This window comes from Mugil cephalus, chromosome 16 (genome assembly GCF_022458985.1).
Source record: "Mugil cephalus isolate CIBA_MC_2020 chromosome 16, CIBA_Mcephalus_1.1, whole genome shotgun sequence".
In the NCBI taxonomy this organism is placed as follows: Eukaryota; Metazoa; Chordata; class Actinopteri; order Mugiliformes; family Mugilidae; genus Mugil; species Mugil cephalus.
The window spans coordinates 4,636,478-4,661,478 of record NC_061785.1 but is presented as its reverse complement, the minus strand read 5'-3'; the positions used below and the strand labels follow the sequence as shown (position 1 = coordinate 4,661,478).

The window sequence follows — 25,001 nt, the reverse complement described above, 5'->3', positions numbered from 1 at the left end:
TTGTACGGCAATCGAAGACTTTAGAAAAGACTTTGTCTTTTTTTTCTAATTAATTCTATTTTAATTTATTCTGTCGAAAGCAGCGTCTCGAATCTTCGCGGTGAATTTACCCGACTCGGTTGCTAGTGGTGTCCGATACCTAGATTGGGTATCGCCGATACTGATATCGATACTTTTTTGTACAGAAATAGCACGAAATTATCGCTTGAGAACAAACGACAATAAATAATTTTAAGCAGTGTTCGGAAACTACAGTACAATTATTAAACTGAATCTCTCACTTCATTTACACTTCTTTTTGATTTTTTTTAACCAACAAAGTGTACAGAATTATCACTTCAGTCGTACATGAGAGATATTGAAACTGAAATATCGATCTTCGATACCATCGTTGGTATCGCTATTTGGATCGATCCGCCCAGCACTAGTTGTTGAGAGAAACATGGCGTCTCATAGCAGCCTTTCTACGCTGTCTCCTATCCAAAGTCAGCTGGACTGCGCCCTGGATGACGCCTCAACGCAGCAAGAAAAAGAGCAACTGGTCTCTGAATATTTGAAAAAGCTAGACGAGAGAGGGGACCTGAAGATACCAGATTTCCAGCCAGGTTAGACCACTTAAAGTTCTAGCTTAGCTCTGCATGTCAGTGCAGGTCCAGACGTGTTGGCACTGTGTGAATGAATACTGCACAGTCACTGACAACTTTATTGGCTTTTCAATACTTTTTGACACGTGTTTTCTCTGTGTATCATTTATATTTAAACCATAACTACCCGTAACACCACAAACTAGCTAAGTAGTAATTCATCTCTAATTAACAGAAGTCGTTTCGTGTTGGTCACTGTGCTTCCTTGTGGTTTATTTTTGTTGCAATATTGGGTGTGTCAGCTCTGCAAAAAAAAAAAAGTTTTAGCACTTACTTTTTTAACATTACAGAGATTTTATCTATATATCAGCCCTGTGTCTTCCGAACTAAGATGTCAAATTTGCACTTGAAGATATAAAATTTAAAAAAAATACAGGAAAAATGTTAATATAATAGAGGACAATACACAAGAGGTCTCATTTATCATTATTATGATGAGATGGCCCACGTCCATTCTCTGCTGAGTCACAACTCTTGTAGAGGAACAAGGGAGACCTAGACAGTATTAGGAAGGTTTTACACTCTGTATATCTATTATTACAACAAGTAATTATTATTTAAATTTAAAAACATTAGATTTCTTTTATAGTTTATTTGTGGGACGCTCAAGTGTTGGCAGTATCTCATTGCACCAGTAGATGGTGATGTACTGTAGATCATTAAACATGTCGTTGTGACCGTAACCGGCCCCTCAGTCCCTCCAGAATGTGTTTATCTGCACTGAAGACAAACGTTTAGTTTTCTTTCTTTGCCCTGATGTTACCGACGAATTTCCAGGGCATCAAAGTGGCCGTTGAGGAATGCTGTGCATGTATGCATCGCATGCAGCCATAAAGGGTTTATATGATTGATTCCCCAGATTTATTCTGCAGCGTGACACCATTGCTAACATACGACCAGAGTTATCAAGATTCCTTTTTCTCCAGCGACGGGGAATCTTGCAGCAGATGGCGTGACCCCCCGCAGAGCCTTGATCTCAGCACTTTTGAGTCAAGCAGGGATTACACGAATAGACAGGGAGACGGACTAAATAATCCACGGAAAAACTGGAACGTTCCCAGAGACGATCGGATCAGTCGCGCCGGTCAATTACCTCAGAGAAGTAAAAAGAGAAGTAAAGGAAAATAACAGACACGTCAACTGATTTGATTTCGGTTTTGAGATTTGAAAAACTCTTGGTTGTCAGACTAACACAACCCAATACACAACACAATAACATAAATAATAACACAACCTACATGCATGCACCATCTACATAATGTACACTTGAAGCTACATCTGACACCATCAAACTAATAAAGTATAAGTGATAAAGTAAGTTTAGATGAGATAAAATAACCTTTACTTATTGTTAATGTTTTAAAATCAGACAAGTTGCTGCTTATTTATTTTTTTAGTTAATAAAAACTATGTACAAACTAGTGATGGGTTTCTGTATAAATGTTTCTGCATCTTTTGATTGATTTTGATCGATTTAGTGATTTATTCCGAACATGCAAATGATATGTGTATATGAGCAAATAAGGGGAAATGATAATACAAAAAAAAAAAACAGACAGTTAATATAATGTTTAAAAAAAAAAGTAAAATAAAATTAAAAAGCTATAAAAAGACCCGTGTGTCTTGTGAGTGGATGCAGGTCACTGCAATAAATAATAATAAGTAATATATAAGTAAAATAATTAATGTTATTTAACTGTTAAAATTGAAGCTCAGCTCATTTCCTGGTCTGGGCTTGGTTTGATCTGTGACCAAAGAAAAATATACGTACAATTTTAACAATTTTATTTAACCCAGTCAGGTGCCATTGACATTTGAGCTGTGGGATATGACCAAAAATGTATTTCACAAAATTCTGACAGTGTCACTGTATTTTTATTTTTTCATGCATAATCACATGTTCACAACATTTTCTACTGGTTGAGAGAGGAATTAATAAATTAACTATTTTACTGTGATGATGAGTAAATATTGTAGAATAATTTCACACTAGTAGTGAAACAGGCTTTCATAGCTCTGTATTAGTGCTGATGTAGAAATCCGGGGACATTTACAACTCAGAGTTCAAAAAAAAAAAAAGAATGAAATCTTATCAAGATGAAATGAAGAAACAGGGACAATTACGGTTAATTTATTTTGACATATTTATTCATATTTAAACATATTTAAACTGCTATATCTGTAACGTCAATAGCAGTGCACCCAGCTACCGTAATAACTCTAGTCTGCGTGCAACATTTTTTTTCTTATTCATAAAAAGGTAAAATTGGGGATATTTTGGGGGGACAGCTTTAGCCGCGGGGACAAGTCATCCAAAACAGGGACTGTCCCCAGAAATCAGGGACGTCTGGTCACCCTTAAAAAACAAAACAAAAAAAACTGACATGGCACCTTTTATTTTGCACAAGTCTTCTTGTTTTGCTGTTTAGAAGCATTACATTCAAAATGATCCATTCAGAATGATGTGTAAATAAATAAATAAATAAATAAAAAGCGAAATATGTCAAAGAATACATTGCCAAGTAAAACAGTTAAGTGCATGTGCTTTAAGGAACATGATCTGTATCAACAAAGGCTATTTTATGGTGTTATAATAGAGCTTGGACTATAAGGACCTCGGACTCATAGCTTTGATCCATCAGAAACATCTCCCCTTACATGTCACTAACTCTGCCCGGCCCGTACAGGCCCGTTAGGTGTTTAGCCGTCACTGTCCTCCGAGAGCAGCGAGCGGGCGTAAAGCACCGTGACTAAACATAATTAAAAAGATGACAGCACCATTTTCCACTGTGTGATTTGCTGCAGGCTTAGCGTGGCTGAACACGGAGGCGCCTCTGTCTTTGCACAAGGAGCTGGCTGGCAAAGTGGTGCTGCTGGACTTCTTCACCTACTGCTGCATCAACTGCATGCACATCCTGCCCGACCTGCACCGGCTCGAGGAGGAGCGCTCCGTCCAAGGTTCGTGCCGCTTGGTTTCCCGGACGTTAAATGACGGCGTTGGCTTCGTAAAAAGATGAATTAACCTGCTAGTGGAAGTGCCTTCAGTCTGGGAATATAGACAGGGACGAAAAGTTTAGAGTGTTCTGCCAATTTCCTGTCGCCGTCCCTGCTGTCCAAATTAAGAAAGCCAACTATCATAATGAAAGATGAAAGTTAATTACTAAAATTCTGATACTTGATATTTATGTGAATGATTTAGCTTAAAGGCCACTCAGACTTCTACACGTATGAGTAAGCTGTAACAGATAAAACAAACTAGTTTCAATTAAATGACGTTCATCTCCTGCTACATGATGACCACGTAAGCGTACCTCTAAAAAAGCAGCGCTGTGGCGCATCAGAGCGCTTTAATCTCATGTGTTCAGACTCTGGGAGCAGGAGGAGGAAGCAGCCTGGCAGGCCTCACTGAGGGAACACGTATCAGGTAGTGATGTATTACGTTTCATGCCGCCGCGTCTCAGGGAACATGTGTAAGTTCACCGGGGCAGAGAGGAGCTGACGTGCATCGTCGTTATGCTTCTTTTCCACACGAGCGCGAAAGACTCTTATCTCTGCTGTGAAGAGACGGCGACTAAAAATAATCCCGAGCTGCTGCGTGAGAGCTGCTATACCTGTTACTGTGCCCCTGTGGAAGTTCAGGTTTATTGTTCTTCGTATAGCGCTCGGTGCTCAGTGATGTATATGCTGTACAGCGCCTGTCTCAGAAAATGCCTGGGGGGGTTAATTTGAAGGTCTGACATTAAAAATCTAAAAATATTTAAAAAAAATTAAATTTCAATATTGTGTTAAAAATGTGCATATGATAATATCGTTTCTGTTAATATGGTAGAATATGTTGTGGATCCTCTGTTTATCATTTTTATTTTGCACGCAGTTGTACAGTTACTGTTATTTCGACTATAATTCATCTCTCAAAAAAAGAGAAAATGACATAAATAAAGTTAAAGATTCATTTTCGTGCATAATCACATGTTCACAACATTTTCTACTGGTTGAGTATTAATGAATTAATGCAGTAGATTGACTGAGGATGGACTAGTTTTTACCCCGATGATGAGTAAATATTGTAGAATAATCCCACACTAGTAGTAAAACAGGTTTGGTTGGACCCGTGTTAGCACTGAACTATTGAAAAAAATTAAAAAATTAGAAAAAAAATGTTATCAAGATGAAACAAAGAAACAAGGACAATTACAGTTTAATTCATTTCGACATATATATTCATATTTATTAAATATTTAAACTGCTACGTCTGTGATGTCAATAGCAGCGCGACCAGTTACCGTAATAACTGTAATCGGCGCGCATTTTTTCATTTTTTTTTTTTAATTTTTCTCATTCACAAAAAGCTTTTAAGCATTTTCAGGGACCACTTTAGCCGGGGGACAGGTCAAAACAGTGCTACAGTCCAAAACAGGGACTGTTATCAGAAATCGGTGACGCGGCACCTTTTTATTTATTTTTTTTTTTTTGGCTTCTCGTTGTGCCGCTTTCATTTTTCCATCTTCACCACATCTCACAGCGACACAGTCCCACCATACGTGTTTAGAAGGTCTGAAACTTCATATCATAATGAAAAAGAAAACAAAAACTGGTATTCGATATGAGACTCTATTCCCGAGTCCCCGTCCGTCCATTCATGCGTCCAGTGTTAATAAAGTTAAGAGAAGTGACAGAAGAACTGTCTTCAAAGGATCATCTGAATCTTCTGCGGCTTTAAAATGCGGTCGTGGGCGTGGCGCTGCACGGAGAGAACACACACACACACAGACACACACACACACCTCATTGCACCGCACATTATCATACTTGCCTTATCTTTGGCACCGCTATGGGTACATTCTGTTTGCTGCTCTGGTCAGCGAGGTGTGGGAGCCACCCTGTCCATTCACTCCCACAGTCCACCCAATACCCACCCATCGTCACTACAATCTGTGCCGGTGCTACGCTGCTTGGCAGAGCCCACGGGTGACGAAATCCACCGCAGATTGTGTCGAGTTTTTGGAATTCTGTGTTTTTAGTTCTGAGGAGGAAGTCACCAGCTCGGGCTATTTAAGGAGGATGTTTGTTGTCTTTTTCTGTCTCACAGAACATGTCGACTGGAACGAATGGTAATTTATGCATCTAATGTGCTTCATAAACTGTTGATTTATAAAGCACCGGATGGATAATGGCTTCCCCTTCAGTTAAAACAAATAAGGGGGAAGAAGCAATTTGTCTCTGTTCCTCATATCTGGAACAAACTATCAGGAAATCCTGTGGTCGTCTCTAACTCCCGTTTCCATTTTCATTAAATTAATGAAGTGTATGGTCTTCAAATGCAACTTGTGAGCTTATGGTTGCTACATGGGATGACTTGCACCCAAAAGGTTTGGCATTGAAGAGGAAACATCTTACCTGATGAGGCTGTTGTTGGGAAATATCATGAAATCAGAACCTTAAAAATTTCAGGTTACTTGGTAGAAGTTGCACCTGTGGCCTTGCAGATGTATTTGGTCTTTAGTTGCTTTAATCCAGTGGTTCGGAAAGTTTTCCTGCAAGGTGTTTTATTTTGTAGATAAGAATATTTTTGTTGTTGAAACCATAGTGATAGCAGAGGGAAGACTTTTTATACGTTTTCTCCTCGTCTTTGCTTTGGAAGCTGTGTTTTTTGAGTTGATGAAGACTCGTCCTAGGGCTGGGTGGTGCACCAGTTCATCCCGAACACCGGTATTTTTTTCCTTTACGATACGAATGTTTAATATTATTATTAATATTTAATAAGTGCATTTGATTACACTGCGTTCTGAGCGTCGCATCGTGAGACACTGGCTTGCTCTGGAGGTTGGAGGCCGGTTTTTGTAAAGCGTCTTGAGACAATTTGTATTGTTATTGGCGCGATATAAATAAAATTGAATTGAACTGAGTTGTTTCAGCTCAATTCATTTTCAATGTAGTGCCTCTAAACACACATGGAGCCGACTGCGTCACTTGCGTGGTGAAGATGGAAAGATCCGAAAAACGAAGCAGCAGAATGAGACTTACTCCAAAATAAAGGTGCTGTGTTGGTTGTTTGTTTTTTATTTTTTATTTTTTTTAGGGTGACCAGACGTCCCTGACGACGGTCCCCGAAAATGTCCCCAATTTTAGCTTTTTATGAATGATTACAGTAGCACTGCTTTTGACATCACAGACATAGCACAGTTTAAATATGAATAAATATGTCAAAATAAATTAAACCATGAATTTCCGCGGATTTCCACATCAGCAGGCAGTGCTAACATGGGGCCATGCAAACCTGTTTTACTCATTCTACAATATTTACTCATCATCACAGTGAAATAGTCCATCCTTCAGTCAATCTGCTGCATTAATTCCTCTGTCAACCAGTGGAAAATGTTGCGAACATGTGATTATGCATGAAAAAAAACACCAGTCAGAATTTTCTGATGGTCATACTGGTCATATCGTGCATCTCTAACTCATCCTCTGCTGTGCGTTTAGCTAGCAACCCTCTCCAAGCCTCTCTAAGGCAGGGAACCACTGAGTTATTCAGACATGCCTGGGATGGTGTGATATTGATTCCACTGTCCTAATTATCTGTTTTCATGCCATGTCATGCCCGTTTTTGTGTGAATAAAGTGTTCTCAGAACGTCGAGGCACCTTTGACATTCCCCGTCGCACCACTCTGGCTCTGTTTACTTACAGTATTGTAGAATTTTTGAATAAACGACCGAAACGAGCACAAAAGACTCTCTATGTTTCCATAGAGAGTCCAGCACTGATTGGGGAAGCAGGAAGGAAGCCTATCAACATATCTGCTATGTAAAGACTGTTCAGCACAGCATCACAAACATGTTTTCCATGGCTTCAAGCATTCCAGTTGCGTAACATCTGAACACCCCTCGTTGGCCTTGTCAAAAATCAAAGTATAACCAGCTGCTAACTTTGTCTGTGTAAGCAGCGTAGTGTTAGTGGCCTTTCATGACAACCGAGAAATGGTTTCCACTTAAGGAATTTGACGCCCTCCCAGGAGCCTGAAGTTTGACCAGAGCCTGAGGGTTATTGGCCTGCAAAGAAACAACGAGACTTAAAGTTCAGTGTGAAGATCATTGCATCCTCTTTGAACCTTATTGATCACGCTCTCACAAAACACGTCAACAGAGATGTTAATGAGGTTACGGTTGGAGAAGCATGAGTTCCCTCTGTTTTCGTGTCATTTGTTCAGTTGTGTAACAATGGTTGTTGTTGAGCCACAGCGCTGGCGACGGCCAGAAGAGTTATATGGCCGGGGTTGTCTCTTCATCCGTCCCATACTTGTGAATGTGATATCTCAGGAACGTCTTGAAGGTGTAGCTTAAAATTTGGTAAAGATATTCACTGAGGTTTGAGGATGAACAAATTGAGATTTAGGGAATGTCATTAGGGAATTTGGGAAAGTGCAAATGTGCACTCAAGGGTGAACTAATTACTAGTGTCGCATTGTCACAGTGTCTCAGGAATGTCTAAATTCTCAATCTCACGGTTGAGCTCATTGGATTGTCTTGGTCAAAGGTCCCTGTTCTGTTCAGGTCTGCTCCATTCTTCTGCACATGATCGATACCAGAGGGACACCAGTGATGGACTTCCTAGACTCTGACTTGTGAACTCGAGGATGAACTCATTTCATTGCAGTTGTCATGGATCAAAGTCAACGTGACCTCACATGTTTCCCAGTTTCTGTGAACGAAATGCTTTCAAGGAATTACTTCAGATTTGGCTCAGACACTTGCTTGAGCTCAAGAAGAAAGAAATTATTTGGTTTTTGGATATAAAGCGAAAGATCAGAACATAGTTTTGCGCAAATATTTAATCTTTCATGTCCCTAGACAGACACTGTAGGTGGTTGTGCTTTGTGTTTGTTTGTAGATTTGGTAACGAACACAAGCCTTATCTGTTTAATCTCTCTCAGACGGATTGGTCATCGTTGGCGTGCACTCTGCCAAATTCCCCAATGAAAAGGTAAGCCTTTTAATTGTTTGCTTTTGGTAGCATTTTTATAAATAGCATTGAATTTTGATGAGGATGATGCAAGAGAGTCTTTTGCCAAGAAATCAGAAATAAAAGATCATACTGTACGTCTAATTAGGTGTCAGCTTAAGGGCCGATACCGAGATTTCTCTCGGTATCCTGTCAATCGTTTGTGGAGCTGTTTGCCGGTGTGGCAGAACTACTGGAAACAAAGACACAGTACTTTCCTACTCTTATTGAGTTAATAAACGGGAAATACTATTTATTATACACCAGTGGAGTTCACACTAGGAGCAAGGTGGGTTTAGACCTAGGACAGATTAAGGGTAGGGCGGAATCGGCGAACCTTTCGGTTATTGGACGACTGCTCTACCTCCTGAGCTACTGCCGCCCCAACAGTTGCTCTTAATATTTTAGAGTTTTCACGTCTATGCCCTCAATTGGTGCCATTAAACAACATTTAAATGTATGAATTAAAAAATAGCACCAACAGATCAATCGCAGAGCTTCTCTTATGTGTAAAACACTCCAAGGTCCTGGACAACATTCGCAGCGCTGTCCTCCGCTACGACATCTGTCACCCGGTGGTAAACGACAGCGAGGCCAGTCTCTGGCACGAGCTGGAGGTGTCCTGCTGGCCCACGCTGGTCCTGCTCGGGCCCCGCGGCAACCTGCTCTTCTCCCTGGTTGGCGAAGGCCACCGCGACCGGCTGACGCTTTTCACCGACGGCGCGTTGCGTTATTACGGAGAACGGGGCCTGCTGAAGACGCACACGGTGGGAATCAAGCTCTACAGAGACTCCTTGCCTCCCAGCGTCCTTTCCTTTCCCGGGAAGGTGGCGGTAGACGACGCCAACAAAAGACTGGCCGTAGCCGACACCGGGCATCACAGAGTTCTGGTGGCGTCTACCACTGGACACCTGCTACACGTCATAGGAGGTAAGAGGTTTGGCCGGGTTGAGACATACAAGCACGTTCGATCCTCACTCATAAAAACGTCAAAAAGAAAAACAAAAATCCTGTTCTTACTTTCAGTACAGTCAGTACAATTTAAACAAAAATATTCAGAGCGGTGATGATATTTTGAGATTACTCCCACGCCTCAGTAACCCTCAGAGGAGGCACATGGTCGTCTGTGTTGTCCCCAGACCAGCAGAGAGAGGTTGGCAAAAGCAGGGACTAGTACACGCTGGGAACTGGCACCGACCTAAGAGTGAAGGGGGGAAAAAAAACAACAACAAAAAAAAAAAAACGTTCTTTATGTCAGTGTCGTTGACCTCATCTCTGTGAGCAGCACATATTATATGCAATTATAATATTTGCACCAGGGCGAAGCGGATCTAAAATAGGGAGCTGAAATTCATGTTCTGATATAAGCAAGATTAAAGCACAGCTGTGCGCATGAATATAAAAAAAAAAGAAAGCTTCCACTGTCCACGTATTCTTATTTTCCTGCCAATTATATGGGAAATACTTGAAAGTGGTGAAGGCGAACCAATTTCCCTCCAACAGCTCTAAACGGACAGTGATTACGGAACGATTTTTTATTACTATTTGAGCTCATTCAGAACCATATTGTTCACTGGATTATCACGTCTCTCACAGGGCCTGGCAGTGGGAGACAAGATGGCCTCTTGTCTGAAGCCTCCTTTAACTCCCCTCAGGGCGTCGCCATTAAAGGAGACACTGTATATGTGGCCGACACGGAAAACCACCTGATTCGAAAGGTAGCGCTGAGCTCCATCTTCTAAAAGTTTTGCATTTTTTTTTTTGCAAATGCCTAACAATATGTGTGTCCTTTTGTTTCAGGTGGACCTGTTGGAGGGAAGAGTCACCACCATAGCTGGAGTAGGCACTCAGGGCACAGACAAAGAGGGCGGAGCCATGGGACCTCAGCAGCCAATCAGCTCTCCTTGGGATGTGACGCTTGGCACTGCCGGTTGGTTTTTGTATTTACCTCCTACCTCCTGTCTAACTCAGCGACAATAGTGATGTTCGATACCACAGATTTTCTTTCCAATCCGATACCGAGTAAAATTCAGGCTGATATCGGCGATATCGATCTGATACTTTGTTCAAATAAACCCTAATGTGTTTAGTTAATCTAAAAAAAAATAGTGTATTTCAGATCTTAGCTTCAGCTTCCTAGCTGAGATCTGTTAGCAACAGGAAGTGACTGCTATGGGGTTTGTCGTCTCCAAAGTGCAGGTTGGATAGTTTTTGAAACAACTTCACCACCAGACCTTTCTCAAATTGGATCTCACAAGGGACGTAGATTTGATTTTGACATTGGTGGGGACAACATGGTACCTCCTGGAAGCGTTGTTTTGGTTTTAGGGATGGACGATATGATAAATTTTCCCATTCTAGTCCTAAAAATCATATTTTTGACTCAGTCTTTCACTATATTCTGGCTTGAAAGCTCTAAAATGATGAGGAGGAGCCATTTATGTACCAAGACCACTGCAGAGGGGACGGCAGACTTTATATGTAATTTATTTTTTATCACAGTTATTGGTGTGGACACGTCCCCACCTAATTCTACCGCCCGTGCTGCCCATTATCTTTTCAAAACCAATAAGCAAACAAGCTCTGTTGAGATGAGAGAGAAACAAGGGATTATCCGCCCTCCTATTCCTTTCATTTATTTTTTGTTTGTTTGTTTTTTTTGTCCTCCTCCCCTTTGATACTTGACTATTTGTGGCTCTGTCCGTGAGTACAGTTCAACTGTGACGCTGTCATTCTCTCAGCGGAGAGGTACTCTGAAAACATGCAGCATTATCTCCATTTCTAGACAGAATTGTGTCTCCGTCCTGGTTCCGCTGGGACCATCTTCAAACACATTTAATGGAGAGGGGGGTAAAAAAACAAAAAAATAAAAGGGCTACTACATGGACATCAGAAAAAAAACCTCTGCGTCACTTCAGGGTCACAAGGTGCACACATCACAAGTAGAAGTGAGAAATTACATTTAAAATAAAGCAATAAGAAAATGTGTCTGTGGCCCAGAGGATCTTTGGCTACTCTCAGAATCATACGATTAATCTTTATATACAGTAGGACTAAAAAGACCCCAAGGGAGCCGCCATCATCCAGGCTGTCCTTATTATTTATAAAGCACTGACTCTATCATCACATTGACCCGAAAGCTGTAGCTTTTATTCTCTGGTCCTAGTGTTTCACAAATATTCGACCATTTCTTAAAAACCTGTGTGGCATTCGCCCAATAAGATGTCAAATATCACTAGTTTTCTTCTAAATTAAATGCTAACATCACAGAAAGGATGGTTTTATACTGGAATTACAGCCAGATTTAAATAATGTACTTATAATGGAAGTCAATGGGGCATTTTGGGCCATGACGGTGTCTGGAGGGAGTATCTGACACTACATAAAAAACACAATCAAACCAGTTTTATTGCTTTAATTGTTGACATATCCAAGACTCAAAGTCCCATTCACCTTCTGTTTATTTAATGGAAAATAATTCACTTTTTGTGTGTTTTTTTTGTTTTGTTTTGTTTTTCTAAAAAAAACATTGAATACTTCATATTTTCGGGCTGGCATTTAAGTGGTTAAAAACTTGAAACTATGGACGTTTTGGTATTTTTGAGCACTTCTGAAGTTGCTTAAGTGATTTATGAAAAAAAACTTGAAAGAAAATATTGATGTATGACGATTTTATGGCTGTTTCTTTATGCATGTACATTTTTGCCATGAATGTGTCCAGAGGGTAATAAATCAGAGGAGGGCGTAAGGGTTAAATATCACGAAACCTCTGAAATATGGTAGACAGTAGAGTTAGAAGCATCAAAAAAAATTAAAAAAATCATTAACGAGTGAAAACCACGTCAGAAAAACCCCAAACTCCCGTAAACTAACCAGCACGTTCTTTAATATTCTCATAGAATAATCCTTACTTCCCTTTTACCCCCTATTTTTTTATTAATTTGCCTTGAGCATTCAAAGATCCTTTATTATTAATCTCCTTTAATATGTGACAGTCTCAACTTTCAGGCCTTTAATCTCCAAGTCTTGGTTTAAATCTTGGACTGTTCTAGGACCTGTGGACATTTAGTCTGCAGATTTAAAGCTGTAGTCGTTTCTCCTGGTTGGACGGGTTTAATGCAGACATGGTGGAATACAAGGTTATTGTTTAACTTTGATCATTAATGCATCTGAAAGGAAGTCAGAGACGATCTCTTTTTGCATCAGATGGGGCTGGTTGACGTGGTTTGGTCTCTGTTGGACCATGGGTTAGACCCATAATTTGCTGGAAGGATTGAACATCTGGCCAAGGAACAACTTGGAATCCCTCTTGAGGATGTAGAAAACGTTGCCAGGTGGAGGGAAATATCTTGATTAGCCTCCACAACCTGACTTCTTGAATGGAATAAATGGAATTCCAGAATATTAGCGCTATTATTTAGCAATCGCATGTATGCAGTTATAAGCGGTGGTTTGTCTTATTCAGATTTCCAGCTCGGGTTGACGCAGCCTGCTGCTTTGAAGCCTCACCACCACCACCACCACCACCACATGGTCTGAGGATGTTGTACCAGACCTTTAACTCCGCTAACATTGTCCTCTGAGACTATGTCCAAACACTCGTTGCATATTCATGTGAAAATATCTTACATGTGGATGAATAATTAATTCGACCAGGTCAGTCCACTGTCAGCGAGACGTGATCGGGAAAAAGGCTGAGACGAGATGCTATAAAAGGTTATGTTACCGTATTTATCATGATGGCGGCACGTGTGAATCTGATGAATCTGAGACGGCATATGGGCTTAGTCAGACACGCTGCTGTCAGTTCAACCCGGGGATCTGCACGTGACTGAGACGATCATCCAGTATAATCATCTATTTTATTTATATTAATATATATATTACATCTATTTTTGCTGCACTAACTTAGGAAAGACAGATACGAGGACTTTTCTTTTCTGAATGGCACCAAGAGGAGTGACACAAGTTCCAAGTTGGTAATTTATTTTTTGAATTCGTGTTTGATTTGCATGTGTAGGCGGTGTTGAAGACAACGTACTGTGGATAGCCATGGCAGGGACTCACCAGATCTGGGCTTTGTTCCTGGCAGATGGAAAACTGCCCAAAGGAAGGTGAGAGACTGGTGCGCCACTATACACCAATATACACCGATCAGGCATAACATTATGACCACCTTCCTAGTATTGTGTAGGTCTCTGAGACAGTTGTGACTCATTAGAGAATGGACACGGTTCTTCTGACAAACAAACGAATACAAGGTCTAAAAGTTTCCCAGCATGAAACTTAATGTGATGGATTTAATGTTATTTAGGTCTCCTGTCAGTGGTCATAATGTTGTGGCTGATCGGTGTATGTGCCTGATAATATCACAGGAGCTCTTTGACAACAGTATGTGACCACATGGCTCCATTACGGGGACTTTCATCAAGAGAAATGAAGGAAGAAATGAAACGTCCTGATAGAGAAATGCCTTTAAAGGAGACACTTGTTTGTAATGCATTTTTAATTTCTTCTTTCAAGGTAACTAAGAAGTACAAAAATTAAGCATCATCTTAAAACAGGAAGTATTTAAAATAAATAAATAAATAAATAATGTCCCCGTATGTGGACACAGGGATTATTTCACTTCTTTTTAATACCAGAACAACCTCCTCAAACCAGTACTCGCTAATTAGCGACGTCGTAGCTCGTTACAGACGCCTTGTGACAGAATTTGTTAAATTTGCGCATTGTATCAAACTAGAAAAGTTAATAAGCATAAGAAAGGAAGTAACAACTGTAGAATTTGGTTGGGTTTTGTTCCTTGTTCACTTACGTTGGCTCCAGAATAACGAACTTAATGTCCCCATATGAGGACGTAGTAGGTTAAAGAAGGCGTCTTTTAACACTGATAAATAAAGAAGATAAATAAATAAGATAAATAAAGTGACATTGAATAAAGATGGCAGAGAGTACGCCCCAAATCATATTAGGAATGCCTTTTAAAAGATGATTTTCTTTAAAACAGCTGATTTTTTACCATGTTATGTTCCATGTCCCCTTTAACGCTCAACACATTTTAGTGCTTTTCTTAATATCTCCTTATTTTTTTCAACCTGGACAGTGAGTCCAAGGCGGGAACCTGCGTGCGATGGGCCGGCAGCGGCAACGAGGAGAACCGCAACAACTCGTACCCGCACAAGGCCAGCTTCGCTCAGCCGTCGGGCCTGGCTCTGGCCCCCGAGGAGCCCTGGAGCTGCATGTACGTGGCCGACAGCGAGAGCAGCTCCATCCGCACGCTGGCGCTGAAGGACGGAGCCGTCAAGCTGCTGGTTGGAGGGGAGAGAGACCCACTGGTGGGTGTGTACGGCTGATAACGGATGGATGGATGGATGGTTTATTCTTTGCAGTACAACCGTCTGTTAGTTTGTAACGGCTGCATTTCAAATGGCTGCAGAGAACAAAGCACCACATGAATTTTAAAGGCAGTTTTGGATTGTAAAGAAGGCTGTAACAACCACATAGCATTAGTATAGTATCCTTTAACAACAGAAAACCTGCATGTAAATCTACCACTGACAATTATAAAGAAAGACCTTGTTAGACAGACACAGGCTTCTATACAAAAATGACTTAAAAATCCATAAATAAACACAAATTCTTTTCGTTTGTTCCTGAAGCAAAGCCTGAAAATAACATATAGAAGCACTTTTAGCTCCTCACAGCAGCTGATCTGTTTTAATTTCTTGCCACTCTGGTATATTTTCGTAAAACCCTCCCAAGAGCTCGTACGCTTGTAGTCACCCATGAGAATCGGGAGTAATTAACCAGGAGAGTCACACACAGTTTATTCAGTGAACATGGCGGCGAAAAAAAAAACCCAGTGATACATACTCGGCTGCTCACCGGGAATTTAAGCTAATGAACTGAGACAGTGAAACATGAAACCGTTCGACAGGATTAAAGCGGCTACGCGTAAAATTTTGCACTTTTTATTGTTGCTTTATGTGCATCAGCACATTGTACCTGAATGATTTTCCTCTTGACTGAGCTGCTGTAAGTCGATGTAATATTAAACGTCCTCCTCTTTGATGACATTGTCAGTACTTGGAAATGCATCCAAAGAGCAGATGACTTGATTATGTGCACTGATTATATACGATACTGTAGCCAAAGAACAGGAATTATTTACTGTACAACACGAGGTTTATGTATTCTGGATTTTTCCTAATTGAAATATTCTTCTTTCTCATAAATACAACATAAAATATCTGTATGAAGCTAAAGATGGTGCAGCTGGTTAGCTGCAGTTTCCCCGAGATATTCCCTGAGCAGACAACATGACCACCGGCGGGAGAAGTAAATAACTTTGACCGTCTTGTGCTAATTTATTTATAATCTTATTATCTATAAAGATCAAATCTGGCTGTGGCCCCTTGAACTGAAATGAGTTTGACAATTAATTTTCCAGCCCCGGAAGTTGCAGCTTGTTTCAAACTATGAAACTACCCCTGACATTATTTAAATTGTCAACCTAAATTTTTTATTTTATGTGCCACTTGTTTATGTATTAGTATACCCATGTTACACAGATCAGCCACAACATTAAGACCACGAGCAGGAGAAGTAAATGACATTTAAACCGTCTTCCCAGCAGAACACCGACAATTTCAATGTTCTGCTGGGAAACTTTCAGATCTGGTGTTCATTCATGTGGATGTTACTTAGAAATGTAGCCCCCACCTAGACCAGACCAGACCCCCAGCAGGTTGCAGCCTGATGCAGATGCACACACAAAAACATGAAGATCCATCTATCTAAATTCACTAGATCCCAAACTGATCAAGTACTTGTAGGATGCTTCACAGAGGCCCCTCCCCTCAACCCACAGCACCCAAAGCCCCTCCCACTAACCCCATCCTGTTACCAGACCCCCTCAGAAGATCCATGTCCGTCCTCTGATGAGTCACAACTAAGACCTACACAAAATTAGGGAGGTGGTCATAATGTTATGTCTGATTGGTGTATTTCCAAAAATGCCAAATTGTTACTTTATTTATTGTTGTTGTAGGTAAATTGCACCTAAAGGGCATTTTTTCTGGAGGTCCTGTCTTCCTGTCTCCTACCTCTGGAGTGAACTTATGAGCACATGTGAACCCGCTGGTATTTACTCTAGCGATTTAACCGACAGATATGTTTGTGTTTCCACTGCAGCCGCGGAGCCTGCGACATTTTACAAGATCGTAATCTCATTTGTTCGTTTAGCGCGCGGAGTGATACATAATGAAAAGTTATTGGTTTTAATTCCGACCAATTTCTCACAAATTGGTGGTTGATTGGCTGCTGTAGTGATTTATTATATTGTCCTGTAGCGCTGGGGACTTTCTTCACTCAATTTGCTTTTAGGAAATCAATGAAATGCTTTTATTTTTGCTTTTTTATAATTGCAAAATGTTTTCATTTGTTGTATTCTTTTTTTTTTATGACATTTATACTTGATGTTATTGTACTTTTCTTCAAAACTTCTCAAGAATGACTCATTCTGCTATTTTTTTTTTTTTTCTGCTCAGTAACTAATGGGACTGAAAGATATTGCCGCCGTTTGAATGTGGTTCTGGATGAATTATTCAGACACCCTTATGTTAATGAATCCAGTGTGTCCTTTGTGTTTTTACTTCCAGAATCCTCCTAATGGATAATAGTAAAGAAGAGGCAGAAACTTTCTTTTCCTTCTCATCTTTTCCAAAAAAAGAAAAAGGAACACGTATTAAATGTAGATGGAGGCTGTTAATTATTTCACCTTGGTTGTTCTGTTCTCTGACCCGTGGTGAGCTCAGACATGAGGGTCACAATTTGCAGTTTTTGGGCATTCGTGTGTATTTTTAACTCCATTTGATCTCCTCTGAAATGTTTTTTTTGTCTTCTTTGAACTAGAACCTCTTTGCTTTCGGGGATGCAGACGGGAAAGGGGTGGATGCCAAGCTGCAGCATCCTCTCGGTGTCGCCTGGGCTCCCGAACAAAGGCTGCTCTATGTGGCCGACTCGTACAACCACAAGGTAAGCGGCGCGTGTCACAAGGCTGCAAATTCAAAGCTGCACTGCGCACGCATTCGACACTTCTGTTCGTCTCATTTGGGGTCGTGGAGTGAATGCACAAAGCGTTTATACCTCGTCTGGTCTAAAAACCCATATACGGGGAACGTATATAATAATCCTTCTTTTGTTTGTGTGTTCGTTTGTTGTCTTGTGATCACGGCTCAGATCAAGGTGGTAGATCCAAAGACAAAGCAGTGCAGCACGTTAGCAGGGACAGGAGAGGCCGGAGATTCCCTGGGCCCCGAATTCATCAAGTCCTGCTTCAACGAACCGGGAGGAATCTGCGTTGGCGATGGCGGGAAACTTCTTTACGTCGCTGATACCAACAACCACCAAGTCAAAGTGCTGGACCTGACCTCCAAGACTGTCTCACTGGTGTGTGTGTGTGTGTGTTTGTTACAAAAATCCACTTCTCAAAAGTGAAGCCAAAGCAAGTAGAGCTCCCCCTAGAGGCTGGCTGCAGTTTAGGTTATAAGCTCCACCTCCTCCATGTTAGTGGGCGGGACTTGGGCCTAAACTAAAACACTAAAATACACATCAAATAATTGTTTTCAAGGATGGTTTCTGTAATTTTGGCTATTTGATATTAAAGATCGACCGATATGCACTTTGTAGGGCCGATACTGATTTATTTTTTTTTACCTCAGCATTGGAGGATGCTCGATACATGCTGCCGATTTTTCTGAGCCAATATTTGGGGATGATACCAGTTTTCTCCCTCCATTTACATAGTAAAAAAATGACACAATGATAACAAATGTTACAAGTATCAATTTAAACAAAAAACAAATCACGCACTCTGCTATATGTATATATATATATATATATATATATATATATATACACACATATATATATATATATATATATATCGAAATTATATGTATGTGTATATATATGTGTATCGGTCGATACTGATGCCAGTAAAAGAAATGCAGATATCGGCCGGCCAGTATATAGATTATATAACGTTGATGCATGTTCAAGTGTCAATTTTTTGTTTTAGTTATTTGTCAATATGGAAACAGGATGCAACTGCCAATTGTCATGGCAACCGCTCCGTAAAGTGGTCCCATAGCAGCTGTAAAGAGAAATAAATAATAATTATAATAATTCACTCTCCGACCGTACTGATCAGACTCTGGCTCCAAACTCACAAGATGGCGGCCACCTGTATCCCCCGGGAAAATAGCGTCATTGTGCATATTTATATACAGTCTATGCTTCCGACTTTCAGGAAGTACTTTCCATTTTACCCACGTCTGTGTCATTAATCTTTCCTAAAAGCTCTTGTGCTATTAGATTGCAGATGAAAGGTGAAAGAGAAAGGTCACTGTGTTCGTCTCCCCTTTAATTCAAAAATCTCTGTCCCATCCAGTTCCCCATCTCCACCACCGACTGCACGGACACGGTCCCTGCTAAGCCTCCAGGTCCCACCAAAGCCCCCACGCTGCCTAAATCAGCCGCCAGGAAAGAGATGCCGCCGGTGGCGGTGTCTGCAGGCCAGACCGTCGTCCTGTCGCTCACGGTGTCTCTGCCAGAAGGAGCCAAACTCACCAAGGAGGCACCGAGCTGCTGGGCGCTCTCAGCGGAAGGTGAGTCCACCGGTTTTATCCCCACTGATGCTTTTATGTTCACACTATGTGCAGATTGTTGTTTAAGTGCGACTCATGTTGAGCGACAAGATGCAACACATAAAAACTCACTTCAACTTCTTTTTGTCACTTATCTGCCAGTTTAACGCCTCCACCCAACAGAGTCCAACAGAGACTCGGCAATAGGGGTGGGCGATACTTGGAATTTTGGTATCATTTTAATACCAAGTAAACATAGGGCTAGTATCGCCGATATCTTTTTATTTGAAATATCATAATCATTGAATAACTTTGTAATTTTGACTTGATTTTGATTATATTAAAACACAAGACAAATATTTTAGGCAAATAAACCTGTTTCTACTAACTAATTAAAATATGAAATAATTTAACAGTATAAAAATTATACAAAAAATACACAATTCACACAATTGTTTTTGTAAAAGTCAGGAAAAAAAAAGAAAAAGCAACAAAAATATAAATTTAACAATGAAAAAAAAGCAACATTGTTATAACAAACATAGAAATTGCCCAGAGAGGGAAATGTTGACTCAATTATTTTCCACCAAAAGAAGTGAGTCTGCATCCCGTGTAATTGTCTCCTCTTCCAAGTACCAATTCATTTCATATCCATATCTCACCTTTTGCTACAGATGGGGATGGAGAAGCTAGTATCAATCCGATAGTGATACTAGCCATGGTATCGCTACTATCGATATTTAGATCGATGCGTCCAGTCCCACTCGGCAACAGTGTCGCGAGTTGTAGCCTTTTCTGCTCCGTAGTATGAACGCATCATTAACAGCGTTAGCTTGACTGTTAGCACGTCGTCCCCGTCACCTTGGTGACCGGGGTTCAGCCACACACCATTTAACTTTGCAACCATTAAACACGTCTTGACCACTGAATAACTCTCACTTCATTTGCGTTGCTACACATTTTAAGTTGCCCTGTTGTCTCATGACACATATCCAGTTCATAGAGACATCAGGCTTTTTTTGATTTTAACCTTTTTAAAACATGAACATATCGCTGGTGATATGTTAAAAACACAATGTTTTTTAATTACCGTAACTCACAGCGGTTTGCACTATTTACAATATTCAAAGTGTGGGAAGTTGTGCTTTTGTCTGGAAGACCTTTTAACTTCGTTTTTACCAACAAATCCCTCCAAATAACTCTTTCTTCCTGGGTCTACCCGGTCTTGCGTCGCCCCCCCAACCTGCAGCCGACAGCATCATTGCATCATTACCGTAATGGCAGCTTTTTTTTTCCAGGAAGCTCAATTTCATCCATCATTGAGTTACGGTAATTCAAATACCGCAGGTGGATGTTTGGGTCTTAAAGGGTTAATAATTAAGGTCGATTTAACCTTTTAGTTCTGATGCCTCAAAAATGTCCATCTGGAGTTTTTTTTTTCTGTTTCTTTTTGCCCATTTTTCCCAGAATACTTAGAAGTTTCAATATATTACAGTAACAGCAGCTCATACTACTTCAATTTGTGGATTAATCCAAAGCTTGGCCGTCCAGCTTTGTCTAATTACAGCGGCTCAGCTGTTCACTGGAGGTATTTAGGCCGCAGTTAATTCTGAAAACAGTCAGGAACTGCAGGTGAACAGAACCAACCTAATCTCCGAATTTATGATTAAACGCTGGTGCTGAAGTTCAAGCCTCTCATTCTCTCCTGCTGGGCTTTATTTTGGTCTGCGATTCTGCCAAAGAACAATGAGCGGTGAATGATGCTTAACCTTCGTGTCATGTTCATCGCACTGTAGAACAAGCAGATCCTCACTCCGGCAGCCTACGCCTTGGATTTATGGTTCACAGCTGAGGGTTATGGATGAATAGACTCTTTCAGTCCAAACGACACGGACGATTTAATGTTTGCATTCGCCGTGGTGCTGGAGGCTTTGTGCAGTTTTTTTTTTTTTTTTAAGATTGCGATCTACTGGGATCGGACTTGAGAGCGTGAGTGTGAAGTGTGACAGTCGGTGCTTCATTCATCAGGTTCGGAACAAAACAGTTTCCATCATTGTGAAAGAGAAAGGCAGCAGGCAGCCGGCCGTATCAGCGGGCTATTTTTAGAAGGTTTCGATAAGACGGCATGCCTTGCTTCACATAATTAGCTACCGGGCTATGTTACGTGATCCTCCCCTGTCCCATTACACCCAGTCTAGACTTATGCTGATCAGATCAGAGCGGAGCAGAGGCAGGAATTTTAATGGATCAAGTTAAAAGTGCAGGCCATATCTAAATAGTCTTTTTTATTTTTTTATTTTATTTTAGTTGCTTTTTAGAAATGGCTGAATCCCTCGGACCCCGCGTTAGGCCCCCGGCTTCATTAATCACCGCTGGCATGGATTTTGCGGGTCTCTGGCAAAAGATTTTCTCACAGTTCAAGTCGCGGCCCTTTTCTTCTCGGCTTTCATTTATCTTTCAGTGGTTAGTGTCTCTTTAGGTTTCCAAAAATATCCCGCCCCGTGTTTCAGAAACGTAATGTTCCCGCTCTCACGTCAACTGATTTGGTTTTTGTGAGTTTTTTTGCGCTGCGATTTCAGAGCGCTCCATTTAGCGGTGTTGTGTAACGCACACGGGCTTCACTCAGCGATTAATCTTGATGCCAGGCAAACATTCTCCCACAAACACATCTGGTCTCTGAGGGCACGGCAGAGCCGAGACTGATACGGCCCCTAACTACGCATCGATCTTGTCGTTAGCCTGTTAGCCATGTTGGTGTTTGTCTGTCAGGGCGCTGGTACACAACCTGAAATATCTGAACAGCAGTTGGATGAATTGCTGTGAAATTTGGTGCAGACGTTCACGGTCCCCAGGGGGCGTGTCCTAATGAGTTTGATGATTTTCCCGACTTTCCCTCCATTGGTGCCATTGGGTTGAATTTTATATCGAATTTATTTTCATGTCGCCCTCAAGATGGATTGTCAGAAACTTTTCCAATCACTTAAATCTTTCTTCTGCTGGCGCCACGATCAGGTCCATCTATCCATCTAGCTGCACCGATCTGGCATAACATTATGACCACCTTCCAAATATTGTGTAGTTCTCCCTTGTGGCTCCAAGGAAGGGAGGGGGGGTACTGTGGTATATGGAAACTGGATGTTTCTCTTTTTTTGGCTTCATTTAATATTAATCAAGTGAACAGAAAGCAATCAGTTCCTTTAAATATCACCACTCCTCCCCATTCAAAAGATTTTTACACAAATACACTTTGTGAAAGTTCTCAAATTACTGAAAATTTCATTGAATAATTGCACAAACCTGTGATGTGACGAAACACCTCATCAAACACGGACAATCTGGCCACTGACCAGTCAAGTCCTGCACATATTATAGTTGATAATTAGCTGTAAGTTAGCGTTAGCACACACAGCCACAACATAATGTTAATAATAAAACTGTTGCACAAAAAGGTCTGAGAAATGAAACCAGGTGTGTCAATATCATTTCAGTTCATGGGGGCCACAGCCCAATTTGAGGGAGGGGTTGTTTTACTGCAAAGAAGTACATTATGAAAATGTTTACACTTAATGAAATATCCTTTTATACAACATTAATGAATAATATGAAATTTCTTAAAGAAAAAAGTGCAATTCCAGCACATTTCTTCCATCTACAGTTTAGTTCTGGCTCTCAGAGTTGCGCAATGTGACACCTAATTGGAAAATTTTGGAGCAGCAGTTACTTCTATGAAGAAATTTATGTTAATGTCTGTAATTTTTGCAATTTGCAAATTCCTCACGCTTGGCCTGACTGGACATATTATGTATTTTTGATACCCCACGGAATAAGGTCAACACGAAGATCCTCGTAGATCTCCAACATCTTATTTGTTATAAATCACTTTTAAATTACTAAAATCACATCAGCAGTCAATGCACAGACAAATTTAAGTAATAAAATACCAGCTTTGCATATATTTTGCGCGTCTAGACAATCGAAGGAGCACGATTATGATGTAAAAATGTTATTTTTCAAACCTCCCGAGACCCTGCGAATTCATCCCACTGGACTGGGCCGGTTTTTGGCAATTCCTTGTTATGTTTGAGATGAATTTTAACAATAAGCAATGAACAAGGTGACGGGCTTGACGTGCTACCAGTCAAACGGCTAACGGCATCGATGGTGCATTCGCAATATGAGCAGAAAAAAAATCCAGAAGAGTGAAGGCCAGGTCTTAATGTTGTGGCTGATCGGTGTATAACAGATGGGTGATTTTGTCTCTTTGATGGTGTTTTCTCGTTTTTTAATAAAATTTTTTTTGCCCTCAGGTAACGAGTGGCTGCTCAACAGCCCCGTGATCACCGGAGAAATCGTGGATCTGTCGCAGCCTCTTCGCGTCTCGGCCGAGATTCCAGCCGCTACGAAGCCGTCGGACGTCGCCCCGAGCGTCACTCTGGCCGTGTGGGTTTACTACTGCATGGAAGCAGGTAACGCCTGCATGATGAAAGCGGCCGCCTTTTCCCAGCCTCTCCAGATTAGCGCCGGCCCCGGAGACGCAGAGGAGGTGACCGTGGCGTTGGCTCACGCCTTCTAAAAAAACTCTCCACCAAAACCAAACCAGATTTCATTTCAAACCGCAAGACGTTCTGGTCTGAGTGACAGTTATTGATGGGAGTGAAAATCGTTGCTTCCCCCCCGGTGTCTTATAAAAGTTGCACAACAGCAGCCTAATAACCCATGACCACAGATTTATTCTCATCAGGACGGACTCTACCGACTGTAACCAGAAATAAGTCACGGTGAAGCGCTTTATAGATGGAAAAGTTCCACTCCACGTTTTATATTAAGAACGCTCACACGACTGAATCCAAGCAGAAAATCAAAAGATTCTGTGGATACGATGAGAGATTTAATATCTAATATTATTATCTAATAATTGGCAGGTGGTGGTTAGAGTGTGAGCGATGGACAGATGATGAATTGAATTTAATTATGTGGCGGAAAATGACTTTCAAGTATTAAAAAAAAAATATGTATCAGCTTTAAACGTTCAAATCTTCAGATGATTAAATTCACACGTGCCACAAAAATATATTCATTCACTTTTCATAAGTTAAAAAACTGTCTGTGGTTTTCTTTTATACCCAAGAGTAATAAGACGGTGGTAAAATAATAAATAAAATAAAATAAATAAATAAAGGATTTTTAAAGGTTTAAGTGGTGTAGGATTAATTCTAAGGGATGATTAAGATGGGAAGCTAAAAGTGCATTTTTCATTTTAGTTTCAAATGCGTAATAAGTAGAATAGGACGCCAGTAAAATAAATAAATAAATAAATCTTTTTATGTATGCAAAGACACCATTTAGCCACAACATTATGACCACCGACAACATTGTGACCATCTTGTGACAATTTATGTATAATTTTATTATTTATAATTCAATTATTTATAGGTTATTATGCTATTATCTTGCTGGTCACCCCCCCCCCCCCCCCCCCCCCCCCCCCCCCCCCCACTTAAGATCTAATTGGGCTGTGGCCCCCGGGAACTGAAATGTGTTTGACACCCCTGGGTTAATTTTCAGCCCCAGAAGTTGCAGCTTGTTTTTATGGAATAAAATATGCAAGAAATTACCTCTTTTTTCTTTTTGTGCAACATTTACATTATTTAAATTACCAGCTAAATTTTATTTTACGTGCCATTTCTTTATGCATTAGTATACTCA

General features: G+C 40.7%; 1 protein-coding gene across 1 annotated transcript; it reads left to right on the top strand.

Annotated features, from left to right (window-relative positions):
• Positions 1 to 420: 420 nt before the first annotated feature.
• On the top strand, positions 421 to 24,279 carry nhlrc2 (NHL repeat containing 2). The gene is made up of 12 exons (XM_047608302.1): positions 421 to 605; positions 3,450 to 3,602; positions 8,576 to 8,625; positions 9,168 to 9,573; positions 10,240 to 10,361; positions 10,444 to 10,573; positions 13,664 to 13,757; positions 14,750 to 14,981; positions 17,560 to 17,682; positions 17,887 to 18,096; positions 19,100 to 19,316; positions 23,603 to 24,279. Exons 1-12 carry the CDS (start codon positions 443 to 445, stop codon positions 23,866 to 23,868), a joined length of 2,166 nt encoding a protein of 721 aa, XP_047464258.1. The 5' UTR covers positions 421 to 442; the 3' UTR covers positions 23,869 to 24,279.
• The last annotated feature ends 722 nt before the right edge of the window (positions 24,280 to 25,001 follow it).